Source organism: Brassica rapa, chromosome A03 (genome assembly GCF_000309985.2).
Source record: "Brassica rapa cultivar Chiifu-401-42 chromosome A03, CAAS_Brap_v3.01, whole genome shotgun sequence".
Taxonomy (NCBI): domain Eukaryota; kingdom Viridiplantae; phylum Streptophyta; class Magnoliopsida; order Brassicales; family Brassicaceae; genus Brassica; species Brassica rapa.
Window position 1 is genome coordinate 23,733,922 of NC_024797.2, and position 17,908 is coordinate 23,751,829.

At 31.0% G+C, this 17,908-nt stretch overlaps 1 protein-coding gene and 3 long non-coding RNA genes across 4 annotated transcripts; 1 reads left to right on the forward strand and 3 right to left on the reverse strand.

The window, feature by feature from the left end:
* Positions 1-6,462: 6,462 nt before the first annotated feature.
* LOC103860856 lies at positions 6,463-10,931 on the reverse strand. The gene is made up of 4 exons (XR_631431.3): positions 7,936-10,931; positions 7,536-7,644; positions 7,156-7,433; positions 6,463-6,913 (listed from the first exon to the last, which is right to left on the reverse strand). It is a non-coding gene; the product is annotated as an uncharacterized LOC103860856 (long non-coding RNA).
* A 768-nt stretch (positions 10,932-11,699) lies between these two features.
* On the reverse strand, positions 11,700-13,813 carry LOC117133025. The gene is made up of 2 exons (XR_004456855.1): positions 13,676-13,813; positions 11,700-11,856 (listed from the first exon to the last, which is right to left on the reverse strand). It is a non-coding gene; the product is annotated as an uncharacterized LOC117133025 (long non-coding RNA).
* Positions 13,814-14,453: 640 nt separating this feature from the next.
* LOC103860858 lies at positions 14,454-15,003 on the forward strand. Its single transcript, XR_004456859.1, has 2 exons — positions 14,454-14,595; positions 14,670-15,003. It is a non-coding gene; the product is annotated as an uncharacterized LOC103860858 (long non-coding RNA).
* A 1,415-nt stretch (positions 15,004-16,418) lies between these two features.
* On the reverse strand, positions 16,419-17,811 carry LOC103860859 (root meristem growth factor 6). The gene has a single exon (XM_009138529.3). It carries the CDS (start codon positions 16,790-16,792, stop codon positions 16,547-16,549), a length of 246 nt encoding a protein of 81 aa, XP_009136777.1. The 5' UTR covers positions 16,793-17,811; the 3' UTR covers positions 16,419-16,546.
* Between the last annotated feature and the right edge of the window lie 97 nt (positions 17,812-17,908).

The following is a 17,908-nucleotide window of genomic DNA, read 5'->3' on the forward strand; positions in this document are numbered from 1 at the left end:
CAGTTCAAATATGTGAATAAAAATTGTGAACCGTCTATAGTTACGCAACAAAGTTAGAGTGTTTCGAGTGGTTCTTATGAATTTATTAATTAATACTATGATTTTAAAATATATATGTCATTTCTTGAAAATGTTTTGGTTATGTAAAAAATTTACAAAATTACAATTTTGTCCAAAATAAAATCATAAAATTCCAGATATTAAATTTTTTCCAATAGTATGAAATTTTTTTATTTCATATTTCAAATATATAAATAGGTAATGTTTTATACTATTAGAGCCGAATATTATGTATTAAATAACTAGAATATCTAAAGTATACATACAACTATTAAGAATATTCAGCTTTTATAATTTTAGGTTAAGACTATAATTGATAATACACCAATTATGCATATATTAACTCATGTTAAAACTCAAAAGAATAATATATAGGTTTAAAATAATGTTCTATTATATTGTGTATAATTTCGTTATTTATTTAGAAAATACTTTTAAAAATAACTCTTTTAATTATGAAAATAAATAACCTTACAAAATTATATACGGCAATTTAAACTTGTACAGTACTTTAGACCACTTTTTATCCGTTTTTGTCATTCAGACATATGTTTTAAACTGCTAGATCCGCTTGATCCGCACTGTACCACTTGAAACGCTCAATCCACTCTTGTTCCGCTCGATCCACTTGTTCCGCTAGATCCGCAACGCTTGACCCAAATGACCGTATCAACAATTAAAAACATATTATATATTTTTGTTTCTCAAAGGTTAGAGAGTCCCAGTTTTAATGTTTTAGAAAACTACTCTGAGGCAAAGAATCATTTTAAAAATCTTATTGTAATCATTTTAAAAATTAATGTGATGTTTAATTATACAGCATAGTGAGTTGTTCAACACCCCAACTAGAATCTGAACTAATTAACAAAGTAACTAAACAAATGTTATTGTGAAGAATGTGTTTGTCCCCACTCAAACAATCGTTAGACAGCCGTAGAGATACATATTAGGTATATCCTCATTAAGTTGACCAAAATAGACAAATACTATTATTGTATAAAGAGTACATAGTACGGAGTATATAATTATAATATTCACAATTTTTGATTAGTTAAAACTTAAAATCTAAATATACCCTTTTTGTCGTTGTGGCAACATAATTTTAACAATTCTAATACTTATGAATGGTTCCATCAAGAAATCTCCTTTTCTGCCAAGTTAGGTGTATGTATGTATGTATGAATGTCTTCGCGTATATGTCATTTTATTTTTATTTTATTTTTGCTAAGAATGTGATTTTCCTTACGATGAAGTAATGTAAAAGCGATACAAGAAACTTGAATCCCAGTCTGCTAACAAGCAAATTGGTATCAAAGAGCCCCTAAAAAGATATTAAAAAAACTTTCAACTATGGTATTTTTAGCATGAACCATTTTTAATAGTTAAAGGAACGAATAGAATGTATCTTTATGTATGGTGTTGATTATAAGAAAAAAACCAACGGGCCACTTTTCCGCAAGGTGAAGACATCCTTAAGGGCATTCTCGTTTGGGGGGGGAGGTGAGACGCTGGGTATGATTGACTTCGATTTATTAGATGAGGTTTTTTATTCATGATTTGATATTTTTTTATTTTCTAACACTTTTCGGCTAAGAAACGGTTATTGGGAGGGAAAGAGGGAGGTGGAGGTGAAACGCTGGGCATGATTGACTTCGATTTATTAGATGAGATTTTTTATTCATGATTTGACATTTTTTTTGTTTTTTAACACTTTTTGGCTAAGAAACAGTTCTTATATATTTTATTTAAGAGACGATTTTTAATTTTTTTTAGTTAAAATTTAAAAGATTAAGTTTAATCATGGTCTTCTTCGTAATACTATTATTTATGAGAGTTTCTATTAGATGTTTTCAGAGGCGTGCCTACAGTGTATTGAAAAAGGCATTCGCCTCAGGCCCCCGATTAATATGAATGTTTTTAGGGTCCTAAAATTTTAAATAATATATAATCTTATGGTTTAGACTTATGTAAAAAAAAATATTTCTACGAAAATTAATTAATTCATTTTCTGAATTCATGTATTTTTTTTTCTATATGACATAATATAACATATTTACTTTATAAATTTATTCTTTTACAGTATTAGACTTGTGTATTTGGTGAAAATAATATATCATATTACAAAAAAATTTTTATTACCGTTGTAAATAAATTTATTTTTAGAACTTGCCTTACGCCCCTAAAACTCTTCGCACGGCACTGGATGTTTTCACTGTGGATAGTCTAAGTACTAAGTGTTCAACTATGGAAAAAGTTAGGGAGAGAAAAAAAAGTTAGGGAGAAGAAGAAATGTTTATTATAAAGTTTTTGGATAAATGTTTAGGGTTGTACGTAAACGTAACGGTGATCAAGAAGAATTTATAAAGGATGGGAGTACATTCATATGACATGATGCTTTTCATAAATGGTCAATTTTTTGTGGTCATCTCTTTATTACCCACACGTGTAAATTATGTTTTCTGACCATTAGATTTTTCATTTTTCATATAATTATTTATTACTCGTTTTGCTAAAAAATTCAGATTACCAATTCCAATAATGGAAATCAAAATTCAACGTTAATCCAACTAATATGGTGCAAAAGTCATCGTCGCCACTAAATCACTAATGACGAATAAAAAGAGTAAACATGCCGCCAAAACAAGAGGTCCACCAACTATTTCATTTATATATATCTTTGTCCTTTCACCTAAAAAGTAAACCCCGTCGATTTTGTTCCAAATAAAGCACTCTTCTTTAGAAAATAACAAAGTAAACTTTACATGAGTAGATCACTCATTTTTATCTGCCCAGACAAAAAAAAAATTGTCAATAAATCGAACATTTTTCAATTTTCAACAAATAATAATTAATGTAGTGTTTTGGTAATTTTTCATAATTAAAAGCTAAACTATCAAATTAGATATGTTTTTTTTAGCAACAAATTAAGTTTGCTTAGAAACACGAAAAAAATTTCTTCATATTTTATCTACTCGTTCACAACAAAAGTAGACAGCTTCAGAATGTACATTTGTTTGCAAAAACTAAAGATGACATACATTTAGAGGGAAAAGAAGGCTAGCTATAGCTCATTCAATCAAAGTCTATATAATTCTACTACATTTTTTTTTTGAATTGATAATTCTACTACATTGCTCAAATGGGCTTCCAAACAAGAACGAATGTGTAAATGGGCATTGACTACTTACACTTCTCACATATACGATCATCATATCTCTCTATGAATAAGATAGCATAAATTACGCATCTTAGAACATGAATGTAGAAAATGGATTACATCCTTTCACAAGGTCCATCGAATAACAAGGTCTAGTCTGCTAATCGAGAGACCTACTCAGCTCGGCGAGTAGAGTCGTCGGCTCGGCCTCAGAGTGCTTTTAGCCAACGGTAAAGCCGACCAAAAGTACTCGGCTCAGAGGGATTCTCTGAAGGTCCATATACTCAGCCTTCTCGAACTAAGGCCCAAAAGCGCACTCGGATTAGGGCATACGAAGACGGAGAGCCTATAAAAGGAGAGGAGGCAACAACAAGAAAGGGATCGACACTTTACACACAAAGACTGAGCGGCTAGATTTAGGGTTTTAGTCTCTCTTTATCTCTCACCGCCTTGTACCCTCCCGGTTAGCTCCCCGAACACCGGTTTGTCTCCATAACCTCTTTGTCACTCTTGTAAGCTCTTGGTCAGATCTAATAAAACGTTTTTATTCATCCCACCTTCGAGTTCTTTCAATCTAGTCAGTTTAAACCCCGTATAAACAGTGAACAAGATTTTAGAATGTTTTTGCATTTATAACTAATTAATGGCTTCAGCTTATATCGTTGTATTGTACTCCATGACAATATATTAATTCTTTGAGGGTTAAGTGCATCGGTGATCAACCAAAATCATTAAAGCTTCTCTCGATCTAAATGCTTTATGTTATAAACTGATTCGCTCTTTCATTGGTCTCCCACTGTAAAATGGTGTTTGAGATGAATTGCGATGGTACTCATTAGTCATTACATCCATTAAAGGAGCATTAAACTTGAAAATATATAGTAAAATCATGATATATCCATCCATGTCAACTTTACCCATTTGAACTCTAATTTCTTAATTAATCTATCTTTACATTATTCACATGTACCTCCACGAACATATCCCACCTTTTGCTGATGACCGAGTCTAGACAAACTTCCGAAAGTTTAGCCGTTCAGGTGGAAATTGCAACAGGTAAAAAAGTGATCATGGTCAACCAAATTAGATCAATCTTCAGCATATGACATACAAACAAGTCCTGATGGTTGATTTCAACTGAATATTTAACATTTAAATGTATAATTCAGTAATTTTCATATTAATAAAGAAATAAATTTGATAAATATATCGACGTCTGCATGCACGGAAATGCATCACATCCTCGTCGTTCGAGTCAAATCTCCAAGTAACAGATTTTTATATTAAACTAGGGTAGGCCCGCCCTACGGGCGGGATATACTGTACTTGTGATCTAGATTTTTACTTTTTTGTATGATTTTGTAGTTTATGTTTTAGGTTTGCATTTACAAGAGATGTGTGTGATAATGATTTATGTCTTTTAAAAAAATTTAAGCGAGGAAAAATTATATGTGATAAGATATGTTTTACTTGTTTACAATAGCTGTTTATGTTGTCCAAAATAAATAATAGTTTTTTTTTAAAATTAAAGAGATTTGGTATTGATATGCTGCGAGAGCTTCAAATGGTCTTCATGTTGTTTCATTTTACAAAAGTTTGATTTCATAGTCGGTATGTTATTTATGATTTGTAATATTTTAGGTTCGGAAGAATTGGGTTGTGGATAATTTTTTGTGTATGTTATAAGAGTAATTACTGTTTATGTTGAAATCATAGTCTTTCGACATGCTATTAGAGTGGAAATAATGATTATTTGAAGTTGCATTCTTATTAAAATTAGAATGTTATATTGAATGCGAAGAAGGTAGTAAAGCAAAGCTAATAAAAATAAGAAAATATTGAAACACGAAAGTGTGAAAACTAAGTACTGGTCGATGAGTGTATGCACTTGTTAGTCACTCTAAACCAACTCCAAAAACTTCTCCATTTATTTATAGTAATAAAATGCATCGTTTTCAAGATTATTGAGATGGCACTTTCTTGGTGGCATTATAAAGATCATATTAGTTCCATAACACTTCTCTTTCAATATAGAGATGCGGTGTAAGGAACGTTTGGCTGGTATTGAGATATTCTATTTTATTAATTTAAGTTGTTGGTTAGTTTGTTTGTAAGTAATTTTTGTTTTGAATTTTTTTTCTTTTATGTCATCACCATGATTGAGTTGTTATGTCATTTGCAGTTGAATAATTTGTATCAAACAACTAATGTATACAACTCTGTTTGAGGCTCTCACCAGCCGTAAGGCCTTTGCATAATTTTCCAAAACGAAAATTTCAACTTTAGTGAGAAATTGACAAACCAAACATTAGCCATCCAGCTGGGTCGAAATAGTGTTCATGGGTTGAGAATGTTGTTTTTGATGTTCATCGTCTCATTTCTTAGGTTTATTGTTGGGTGATAATCGATTTTGGTAAAATAAGTTTCACTGTTTGTTAGGACCAAATATGAGTATCTTTGGACCATTTTTTGGTTAGTCTTAAATCTTAAGTATGGGGATTTCAGATTATGGGAGAAGAAATTCATAATAGTTTCTATGTTCCATTCGAGATTAGCTATCAAGATGTTTTTGTTGTCAAGATTTAGAGAACCAATTGGTTGAATTCGGTTTCTTTGAAGAGATCCTAAGTTGCATTCAAGCTAAATTATGATATATTTTTTTTCTATAAACAGAGAGGATTATTTTTTTAAACAACTAACATCATAAAAGTTGCTTAGAACATCTTCAAGACATTTCTATATTTATTTCTATAATAATATTTAGAGACATATATAAATGATTTAACCCACTTGTATTTATCTTTCAAAATAACCAGTTTTATTTCTCTTCTGTAAACATATTCTTTTACGTACTTTATGATGAGATGTTATTTTACAGAAAAGAATTAGAGTAAACTTAAACATTATCATAGTTTCTTTTAAAATATAGTATAATACATTATAAATTTTTTTATGTTGACCAATTGATGATTATTTCTGTCAGATAGATATACAGACAATGGAACTTTGTAGCATAAGTGAATTATATTTTCACTCAAAAAAGTAAATGGCACTATTATTTTATTTATGAAAACTATTAAAAATATGATAGCAAAAAGAAATGATCGTTAGGGAATCAATTGATGAACTTAGCAGTAGCATGTGTTACTCAGTGCCGTGCCTACTGAAAAAAAAAGCCTTCGTTTTGGGTATCATTGTAACATATAAATACATTTTTACTAAAACTATCAAATAGCTAAAATAAATAATAGTTGTAAATGAACTCATAAAAATAGATAAGAACAAATTAACACGAAATGTATATGTCAACAGAGCAATTGCCACTACGTACGCTTGTCATCAAATAGGAAATTTACACCAAAAGCGAAACTCAGATTCTAAAGCCTTGTTCTAAAAAAAGAAGAAGTGAGAAACACAGTTACACAGATATTGTTTCCACAACTTACTTTTGATTTCTTTTACGATTATCCATTTCCACTGATTTCCTCTAGTGGAGTCTAACATCCAGCCATCTAGCATGGTTGGGTTTCTTGAGCAAGAACACTGCAATGAGAAGGTACTTTTATGAAGTAGACATATGGAATTTCAACATTTCAAGTTCTTCACCATTTTTCAGAACTGTAGATGGCGTTATGTCTTCCTCCGCCTGTTGTCATCATCATGAGGGTGACTTGAGCCCCTGACTATCTACTATTCCTGCCATGAAAGAATGTGCACACAATGAATAAATATGATATTGTAATTCTATGATGGAGTTCAATTTGTTATCTATACAAACATAAATCAGAAGAGTATATATCTAATTCATTTCCTTACGCAAGAGACAAATTATTTAGAAAGAACAATATAAATACTGAAGATTTGATTGTGAAAGCCATCTAAAGAGGTAGAAAACTAAATATACCAAATTTGAATTTGAGGATTAGTAAAGAGTAAACCTTGATGAGCAGGTCCAAAATGGCCAACAGCTATGCAATCAAGAAACATTTGTTGTAAAGCTATACCTCCATTTAGTTTGTTAATCAGTATCATCAATCCCATTAACCGTAGAAGCTCTTCGTGGTTTCATAATCTACTTGCCTGGTCCATTGTGAAGTTCGTTATAACTGCTTCAGACCATACACATAAAGCACAGTACGATTATAGCGAACACATTCACAGTAGCTTATGTTTTAGTAGCTTGTTTTCCTCTGCCAATTGCAACACCAAAATATCTCTGTAAAATTAGAAACCCTATGATTGTCTTACTGGACAGCTGAAAGCTTGAAGACAAATATCTATGTTTTAAAGGAGCTGTAAATAATTAAATATAATATACCTGATGTGGGCTTGAGAAATCTTAAGAAGTTGCAATGATTCAAAGAACATGCCAAGAAGGAGTCACCATCGCTCTTGTTTGTCCTTTCCTATAATTGACCATGTTGTAACTACAAAGAGAGATTCAACGTAAGGAAATGGTTAATGCTTTCTGCAATCTCAACAAAACTGGTCTTCTCCGAGAACCTAATAGAAACGGGGCGTCGAGTAAATAGAAATAATAAGCTCTACTTTTGGTGTAAAATATCAGAGCATAAGTTAAGAAAATATATCCCCTCCTCATCCACCAAAGCAATATAAACAGCCATGAGATCACCACCCTTATTCACATTCTGCCTTTATCGTACCGAATTTGAGAGTCAAAGGATTGAAGTGATGATTTGAAGAGGATTGAGACTTACATATTTATACTCGCAGTTTCACTCTATCCAAGTAGTGGGAGAGACACTGAATGAGAGATCATGAGAGCATTGGGAAGTTGTTGTTAATGATGGCATTATAGATGATGTTTGGACTCAACGCACTTGCTTAACGTCTCCGGATTTCTTTCCGGTATGTGGAGACCAGAGGATAAGACACGACTGCTCTGCTCCACCGGGAAATGTAACACCACAGTCGGTCAAAAATCAAACCATTCATCTTCCCAACCTCCACAAACATGGCCTCTTTCCTTCACACACTCTCTCACTCCTAATCTCTCCCTCAGTTCAGTAGCAGCCGCAGCTCCTACTCAACCACCATCTCCTTCGCCATTTCCATCGGAGACAAACTCCCCGACTCCACTCTCTCCTAGTCCTAGCTCGATCGATCCCCGTCTCCTCCCTAACTGCCGGGAAGAAAGCCATTCTCTTCGCTGTCCCATGAGCTTTCACTCCAACCTGATCGCAGAAACACGTCCATGAATTCATTAAAGCCGGAGAGCTCAAATCCAAAACAAAGAAGGCAGTAACAACGGAAATTGAAGCATGAAATGATGAATTATACAATACAAACTCAATTATTTATACTTGCAGATTCACCGACTTAAAGAAGAAGAGATGCACTGAATGAGAAACAGTGGAATGAATAGGGAGAATGAGTTAATGACGACGATTTAATATAATCCGTAACGGTACTGGTTTTCCATTGCCGGTGAGAAGAACTCGAATCGATACGAACAGTGGATTCACGCCGTTATTAAACGCTTCTCGCAGAAATACAAAGAATCCTTTCTTAAATTTTAGATTAGCCATTCTTGAAGAAAGTGAGAAGACGAAGGTTTAAACGGGCTAACTTCTTTTTACATCATTCAACTCAATTAAAGTTATTCAAAACTTACAAAATCTTAGCTCGCAGGCCCAATAGGATCCAAACGAAAGCGTGATAAATTTTGCTATGAGACACGTGTCGCCTTCTGCTGTTTCTAATTGATGATGTGTCTCTCTCACAGGAGAGAAACATATTTATATATATATAGATCTCAAAGAAACGTACCTCTGATATCTTTATATAATAATTAACTAGATTACAAACAGATTTTCATATGAGTTCGTATTTTGGGGTTGCTGTAAGTTATTATGTTACAAAGCCGTATTATGTCCAAGTAGGAATTTATTAAAAAAGTTATATAATTTATGAGTTAGTTTATTTGAGATTTTGTATGTACAGTCTTATTTAACTCTCTGTTGGGTCTGGATATTTTACTTGGATCTAAAAAATCTACCCGAAAATACATAATTGGTTCGGGTCTAAGTTCAGGAAAAATACTTATTAGGTGTTTTCTTGGACCTACAGATCTTGTTTCGAGTCCGGATCTTACCCGAGACCCAATCATATACCCAAAGCAACTAAAATATTTTGTGATTATGTATATTTATTTCAGATATGTTTTCATTTTTACAAACATATTTTACGTTATGGGATTGTGTTTTTGGTTATAGTTTTGAGTTTTAGATAAAAATTTAAATTTTTGATGAAATTTTGGGTATTTTTTTGTTTTTCGGGTCAAATTTGAAGTAAGATTTTGAGAGCTTTTAGGTATTTGAATATGTTCGGTTAATTGTTTTGGTTTTGGTATTTTTCATGTTCATGATTTTTTGGATTCTTCGATTTTGATAGGTAAAATCATAACATAATTTATAGTTGAATTTAAACATTGCGGAACAATGATGTAGTTTGTACTTTGTTCTTAACATAATTATTTCATATATTTATTTCATAGCTTTTCATGAATGGAGATGATGAGATTGTAAACTATTTGTCGATGTAAAATTATGCAAGCTTTGTTAACATCAATCTCATGGTGCGCTTCATACAATATAAATTCTAATAATGATAGGGCGATGCTAAAAGTATAATTGTGTTTGAGGTTAAGGGCCCACCATATAGATTGTTGGACAAAAATCGGTTAGATCAATTTACGGGATTTATATAGTTAGATTAATTGTTTGTATGACTAAAAATAATAAATAGTAGATAGGTCCAATAACCTTTTGTAAGTAGATTTATTAAAACTCCTTCCTTTTTAATAGTATTGACTAGATTTGATCTGCGCTTCGAAAGCACGGATTTTTTGGATTATATTATGATTCAAAGTTGTATTATATCAAAGAAGTAATTGTTTTAAAATTATATAATCAGTGAATTAGTTCATTTAGGATTTTATATGTACACTCTTTTACCATTGTTTTTAGGTCTGATCGTTTTATTAGAACAAAAAGAAAAAAGCTGAAACCACCCCAAAATATAGGTTTGCTTCGGGTACGGATCCATGGAAAATTACCTATAATATACTTTTTTGGTTTGCGAGTTTTTGTTCAAGTATGGGTCCTATCCGAGACTCAATCGGTACCCAAGGTATCCAAAATAGTTTGTGTATATTAGGTATATTTGGATATCTCAAATATGTTTTCGGTGTTATAGATATTTTTTTTAAATTTTGGGTTTGGTTTTACGGTTATAGTTTCGGGTTTGGGTAAAATTTCAAATTTTAAAAATATATTTTTGGTATTTGAATAAAATTTTCGTATTTTTCAGTTCCTTGGATCAGCTTTCGGGTAAAAGTTTAAACTTTTAGGTATTTATTTGTTTGGGATTTCAGGTTTTTTTTTTCATAAACAGGTATTTTTAGGTTTTTGGAAATTTTGAAATATACCATAACCGGTCTGGATCCATTACGTTTAACTCCGGTCCAACAATCTTTTTATATTAGATTTTTAACGTTATTGCATAAAACCATGGTTGATGAATATTATTAGAGAAAAAGTATCATAAAGAATAATGTTGGGATTTTTAAAATAATAAATAGTTATGGGAAGCGGCTAATTCAATTAAAATAAAATTTTAAGTATTCAATAATATTTTGTGAATAACATATAATTATTTAAAAGTAGTAAGGTTACATTTTAAAAAGAGAAAAAGACTAGGATAGCACCAAACCAAGTTTTTGTTCCCAAAGTAGCACTCAAGGCTCAAAGTCACAAAAATAGGTTTCATTAAAGAGGTAAATATACACTTATACCCTTTGGGTTAATTAATCCAAACCTTAGGGTTTAGAGTTAAGGGGGTGGGGTTTTGGAATTAGGGTTTAAAATTTTATAAAAAATAAATACTAAAATAAAAAATAAAAATTTTAAAAACAATTTCAAAAAGTATTTTTAAATTATAAAAAGAAAATTTGAAAAAAAAAAAAAATTCAAAAAAAAAATTTCAAAAAAAAAATTATAAAAATTTCGAATCTGAAAACATATAATCTGAAACTATAAAAAAAATTTCTTTTTTTTTTTATTTTTTTTTATTTTTTTTTATTTTTTTTATTTTTTTTTATTTATTTTTATTTATTTTTGTTTATTTATTTAATTTTAAACCAAGGGTATTAGGGATATTTTACCCTTTAATGAATATCATTTTTGTGACTTTCTCCTTCTAGTGCTATTTTTGAGACATAAACTTCAAAAGGTGCTATTATTGACAATTGCCCTTTTAAAAAATAATTAAATGTTATAAGTATTATCATTAATTTCTTTATTTGATTAAAAGTAAAAAATGTGATATATGTTTATTGTTAGAATATTTTGTTAGGCTATCCAATATTTATAAATGTTGCTAAAATCCTCCGATTTTTATTCTAGATCACTTGGATCCTTTAAACTGGAAATAATATTTAAATGGTTAGTCATTATTGATAAATGTATGAATTATAGTAATATATTTGTATAATTATGATTATCGACTCCTTTTCTATTTAGAATAATGAATATGAAACTTTGCTTGCCACCATGATCAGGATCAGCGATTCTTTTATAAACTCCTTGACCTCTAAAACTTCCCTCGTATTCACAGTTCTGTAACATATATACAACAAATATGTTTGTGTATTATTATTTTCTTTTCCCCCATGACAATCATAATTCTCCTTCCCATGATCGAATACAAAAATGAGTCAATACCCAAGACCTTAACTAACGTAAGTAGATATTTTAAAAGTTATAGGATATAAATAGAGGTTAGTTATACTTTTTGATTGGATATATATTATAGGTTTATTAAAATGTTAGAGGATTTTATTTGGTTGCTTAATAAAGGTTAATTATATTTGGTTTTATATTATAAGTTGGACTAAAAAATGAAAGGGTGCAGTAACATTTTATAGGTAGATTTTTTAGATTTGTTTTCCTTTTAATAGTATAGACTAGATTTTGACCCGTGCAACCGCACGGGTGTTTTTTTTCACTTTTCTATACATAAATTATTTTTTTAGAACATAAGTGGTATATATTTTTAATGTTAATCATATACTTAAATATTTATATAACTATTTCAAATACAATAATTTTATAATTTACATGTTATAATTAATTAATTGTTTAAACTGTATGTATTTACCACTTCTTATTATATATTTATCTTATTGTATTTGCATTTCGTTATTAACCAAATTAATATATTAATGAGAAAATATATTTAAAAATTATTTTGTATTTAATTTATGCTAAATTTTGACCCGTTTTTCAAAACTGGATTTTTTTTTGCCAATATTAGATAATTTATTATTGTATATATAAAAGTCTAAGATATGTTAATTTTTAGATATGTATTATATAGTTTGTTAATTTTAAGTTGTTCTATCATCATATTATATTTTAAATAAATAATTTATATTTATGAAAATAAAATTTATAAATTTATCAATTGAATAAAATTTTATCATATTTATTTTAGTATAATAATTATATTTTAACATGATCATGACTATAAAGTAGATAAAATAGGATATAATTTATTTATTTTCATTTTTTAAACGATAACTTAAAATACATTAAGTTATTGTTTAAATTTTTTTACACAGATTTATTAGAATTTTTAAAATATAATATATCAATATATATTATATTTAAAATGAAAATATATTATGATTAAAGTAGTTACAAAAATTTTATATTATTAACTTTAAAGAAATACATGTTAAATGTTATACATGTATTATATAGTTTGAAAATGTTAACCCATCTTACCAACATATTAGATTTTATTTTTGAACATAAATATTTTATAATTACGAAAATAAAATAAATAAATATATAAATTTAATACAATTTTATTATATTTAGCTCAATATAATAATTTTATTTTAATATGATTGATTATGATTATATAATAAATAAAATATTATAGATTTTTTTATTTTTAATTTTATATAACTTAATATATTAATGTATAATAATATTTTAAACTAATTTCGAAATTAGCAAAAATATTTAAATATAATTTTGAAAATGAAGATCTTGTAAAAATCTTTTTAAACAGATTTGTTAGAATTTTAAAATAAATATATTTATATTTAAAATGAAAAGATATCAAAAGATATTATGATTAAAATATTTTAAAAATTCGATTTATTATTAGTCTAAACTAAAATGTAATATGAATTTCTATGAATAGGTCCATTAGGTCTATTTTTAAAAAAATCACACATTAATCAAGGTTGTGACTTCTGTTTTAATATATAAGATTTAACGAGATCGACTTTTACAAAATCCAAGTTAAATCTATATCGGCTTGAAAGACTCAAGGACCCTATCTATAACATGCCTTTCAAACACGACAGCCTCATAGTTCTTTGCTACACCATCGCTATTCCTCGTTGCGATTATCAGAGCGTACCTAAGGCCATTGTCGTATTGCTCTTTTCCCCTAACGTTTTTCACGAACGCCAGAATCTCCTCCGACTGCTTGTTATGCTCTTCAATCGCAAACCTTCCGATCTCTACGTAGGAGCCAAGTTGTACATTCCTGATCGGCTTCCACGGACTAGGCTCAATTTGAAGTCCTTCCACGTTATATACGAGAGGCAGAAGGATGAGTGAGAGACAAATAAAATACCTCATCATTTTTTATTTTTTTTTGAGAACCTTCAAGGGACTAGGCTCAGAGTATCGTCTTTTTTTTTGGGGGTCAGATACTCATAGTATCGACTTATGTCTGTTTTACAGTTTTTATAGCTAGAAAAGATGTAGATACAAATAATAATATTAAAAAATTAAAAATTGACAACTAAATCACCCTTTTTTTTTTACCATAATAAGTTTAGAAAAGTATTTAAATCTTTATTTAATATCATCAGATTTCAAAAATTTACGATTCATGATTTATGAATATAAAATCTAACAACATTAAATTTTAAAACATTTGAAACTATTAACTAAATACCATTAAATTATGGTTGGATTTAAACTCTTTTAAGATACATCCTTAAATACCATTTTGTCATCTTTAGCGAAGGTTTAATATGATTCTAATTTGGGGCCTTAGATACATATATTTTTAATCAGATTTTAGAGAGCTTAAAATCTATACATATCAATTACTTAATTTGGGGCCTTTGATTAATATTTCGTCTCTGGAGGGCAAGAAGATGGTTTATTGGGAGAGTGAAATATTGTGAGGATCTTTAGACCAAAGTGAGTATGTTGAGTTTCTCTAATTTTTGTGTAGTGAGACTTGCTTCTGAGGAGACGTCAAACTGACTTGGTTTGAGCACAATGCTGTATGTAACATGTATAGGTGTGAAGACAAACATACCGGTAAGTTTGTTTTCAAACCGTTATTTCCGTGAGAGAATTAAATATCTGTTTGAAGCTGACCTACTTTTCTGCAGCCTACAATTATTTTTCGTATTGTGATGATCATCTCTTGGTGCTTGCTCACTGGTCACTGCTGGTACAACAGTCTCTACACGCTATTAATTACATATTAGACATGTGTAAGACATGGGCGTTTCACGAGGCTAACCTCTACCCACTTGTGTTTCTTCTATTAGACAAACAGTTTTGTGGTGTTTTTTGTATACATAAATAGTTACAGAAATTTTCTCATTCACACACATGTGCTTGCCAAATGTTTCCAAGACATTACAGTCTATTGCCTGTCCTAATTGTCACAGAGGCCGGGATGGTTACCATGTATTTTTTGTCTTGCTTGTTTTTCTAAGTCTGTAATGGAGGTGTAATACATTTTAATACTGTTTGCATTTGATAGAGACCCAAAGTTAGTTGAGCTTTTGTTTTTAGTTCATTGTCTTTAGTACTTTCCCGTTAATATTAAAAACTAGAACCTCCGTTTTTACAGTTTGATACCAGAGTTGGTCTGGCTTGGGACAAAGGATCACATACAGCGGGTCTGGCGTGGATCATCACGGACCCTACGCGCAATCTGGAAATACGAGGAGGCCAAATCCACCACAACGTCACTACACCTCTTGCGGCAGAAGCCTTAGCGATGAGAGCAGCCCTTCAAGCAACGTCTTCGATGAAAGTGACCCACCTTTTCGAATGTTCTCCGACAACCAAACCCTGATCAGGGCCATCAACGACAAACGTTTCGAGAAAGAGATTTACGGTGTTGTCAAAGACATCAAAACTTCTTTTTCTCTGTTCGTCGATCTATCTTTTTTCTTTCTACCAAGGGGTGAGAATAGGCAGACTGATGCTTTGGTCAAATTCATTCTCAGAAACCCAACTTATGTAATGGGCCGGCTTACTGGCTAAAACTCTTCTTCTTTAATGAATTATCGTTGAACAAAGAAAAAAGATAGCAGAGTTGGTAATAGGCATCAGGCAGAGAGACATAAATGGTGTTAATCTTTTGATTGTGTATAAATAATCTTAGGCTTGTACCCTACTGCATTGATGTGTTGATCATGTTATCTTCGTTTCCCGTATGTGGAAGTGGCCCACTTCAGACAACACACTATTTGTGCTACTGTGACACATCATCGTTCCAAAATCATCTTTAGACCTCAGTATTATTGGGGTTTCCCTTTTGGGTAATCAGTTTTGCTGCTTTGTTCTCATAATAAAATAAGGATTCCCCTTCTTTTTGGGCAGAGTGCATTGTTATGTGGAAATATTCACAGAGTTTGAAGATCGTTTATTGGAGATTGTAAAATAATGCTTCATATTTTGACTTTAACATTATTTTCGTCATTTTTCCTAATTGAACAGTTTACCATTAATGTAACTTGATGAAGTGTTAGTGGCCTTATGGCTAGCTTAAGATTTTAGCTGCAATGTGTGTACCTCTCAAAGACAATGGTATACATTGTAATGATGCTATCAGTTGGCCCTGAAATTAATGGGGTTTGGAACAGCTACTAAATGATCATCAGTACATGTATTTTTAATCAATTTATAGGCCAAATGAATTATACATATTAACCACTGATAATTTATGGACCATAGACTAATGTTTCATCTGGCTATTGCCCATGACCGGCTCTGATCAGTTACTTACTACTTACGCTACTTGGAGCTAAACTTGTGGTCAAGAGCTTTAAAGTGTCAAATCCATATGTAAGGTTGTCATTAGAAGAAACGTAGTGCAGCTTGTTTGTTCTAAGGATGAATCGAGAACAGAAAAGTTGGTCATGTATATATTATTGTATATAGGACAAGTCATTACAACCAGCAACATGGTGAATGCATACATATATGAAAATAACAGTATGATAGAGATAAAGAGGTATGGATCGAGCAGTTAAGCCTTCTCGTTGTGGATGGGAGGCTTACGATGAGGCTGAGGATAGTCCATGACCACTACTTCCCCTGTCTCGATTCCACCAAGCACCCTCCTTTTCCCTCCGCCATGTACGAGAGAAGCAACCTTGTGGTGATGCTTGCGAAGCCCTAGCCGACGAGCACTGGCATATCCAACATTGGATGACAAAAGCAAAATAATGATACATAACACCATCGCGAATCTACTCCTTACAGAGCAAGACATGACCTCTCTTATTTTTCTTCTTCAAATACTTATATTTATGTTGTCTAATAAAAGATAGATGAGAGCAGGAAAAATGTAGTTTGAAATGTGTTTATAAGTGTAAGAGAAGAGAATAGGGAAGGAGTATTTGTAGGCAGAATTAGAAAGATAAATAAGAGAGTAAAGAGAGTAAGACAAACATTGAATGCAGGTGGGGAGGTCCTTCATTATCATAACATGCTCTTGTTCCTCTCTTGTCCATTTTTGCAAATATATTCACATTCATTTCTGCATTTATATACAAGTATCTATCGTATTCGTATGCATAGTGGATGTCTTGATCGGCCAAACCTTTTGTCTACTTGAGGGTCTTCGTGGGGTCAGTTTCCTGCTTTTCCTTCTTTCATCTCCTAAGCTTATTCTTCCCCCTGTAACCCATCACTGTTGTATCCAACTATTACAATTTCAACGGCAGTTAATTCAGAAATGTAGAGCACATAACACAATTATATAACATCACTCGCCTAAGTCAGTCAGTGATAATCATTTTTGGATTACTATGAGTTTATGGACTGAAATTCAATAATTTTCCCAAAACCGAAACTACATCATACAACATATCAAAGATCACTAGATTTTATAATCTCTAAGCTTTGACATATGTACTTTTTCAATTGTGGTGACAACATTTCGAGATAACTTGGTGACAACATTTCGAGATAACTATCTTTATTAGGACATTATTATAGATATACTACGTTACCATCCACTTTTATACAGTTAATAAAGTCTTTACTAGTGACCGGTTATGACATGAGTCTTTGCGTTCAACTTCCATTCAACGGTCAAAGTAACTAACTTTTTCATAAAAATACGGGGTCTCTCTCTCTCATGTTCCACGTGACCGGTTTGGGGTACCTTAAATGAGAATCTTTGAGGATCATAGATTCATAAATATATGTTATATCTTAAGCTAAAACTTTAGATAAAATTTAAACAAAGAAACAAAATCAATATTGAAAGTGTAAAAATTAGAACAATACAGCATGGTCCGACCGTCAACGACAATGTGGGGCTCTTTCTTAACATCATCGGCCGTCCTCAACCGGCACCGACCGTGTTCGTCACGTGGTACAA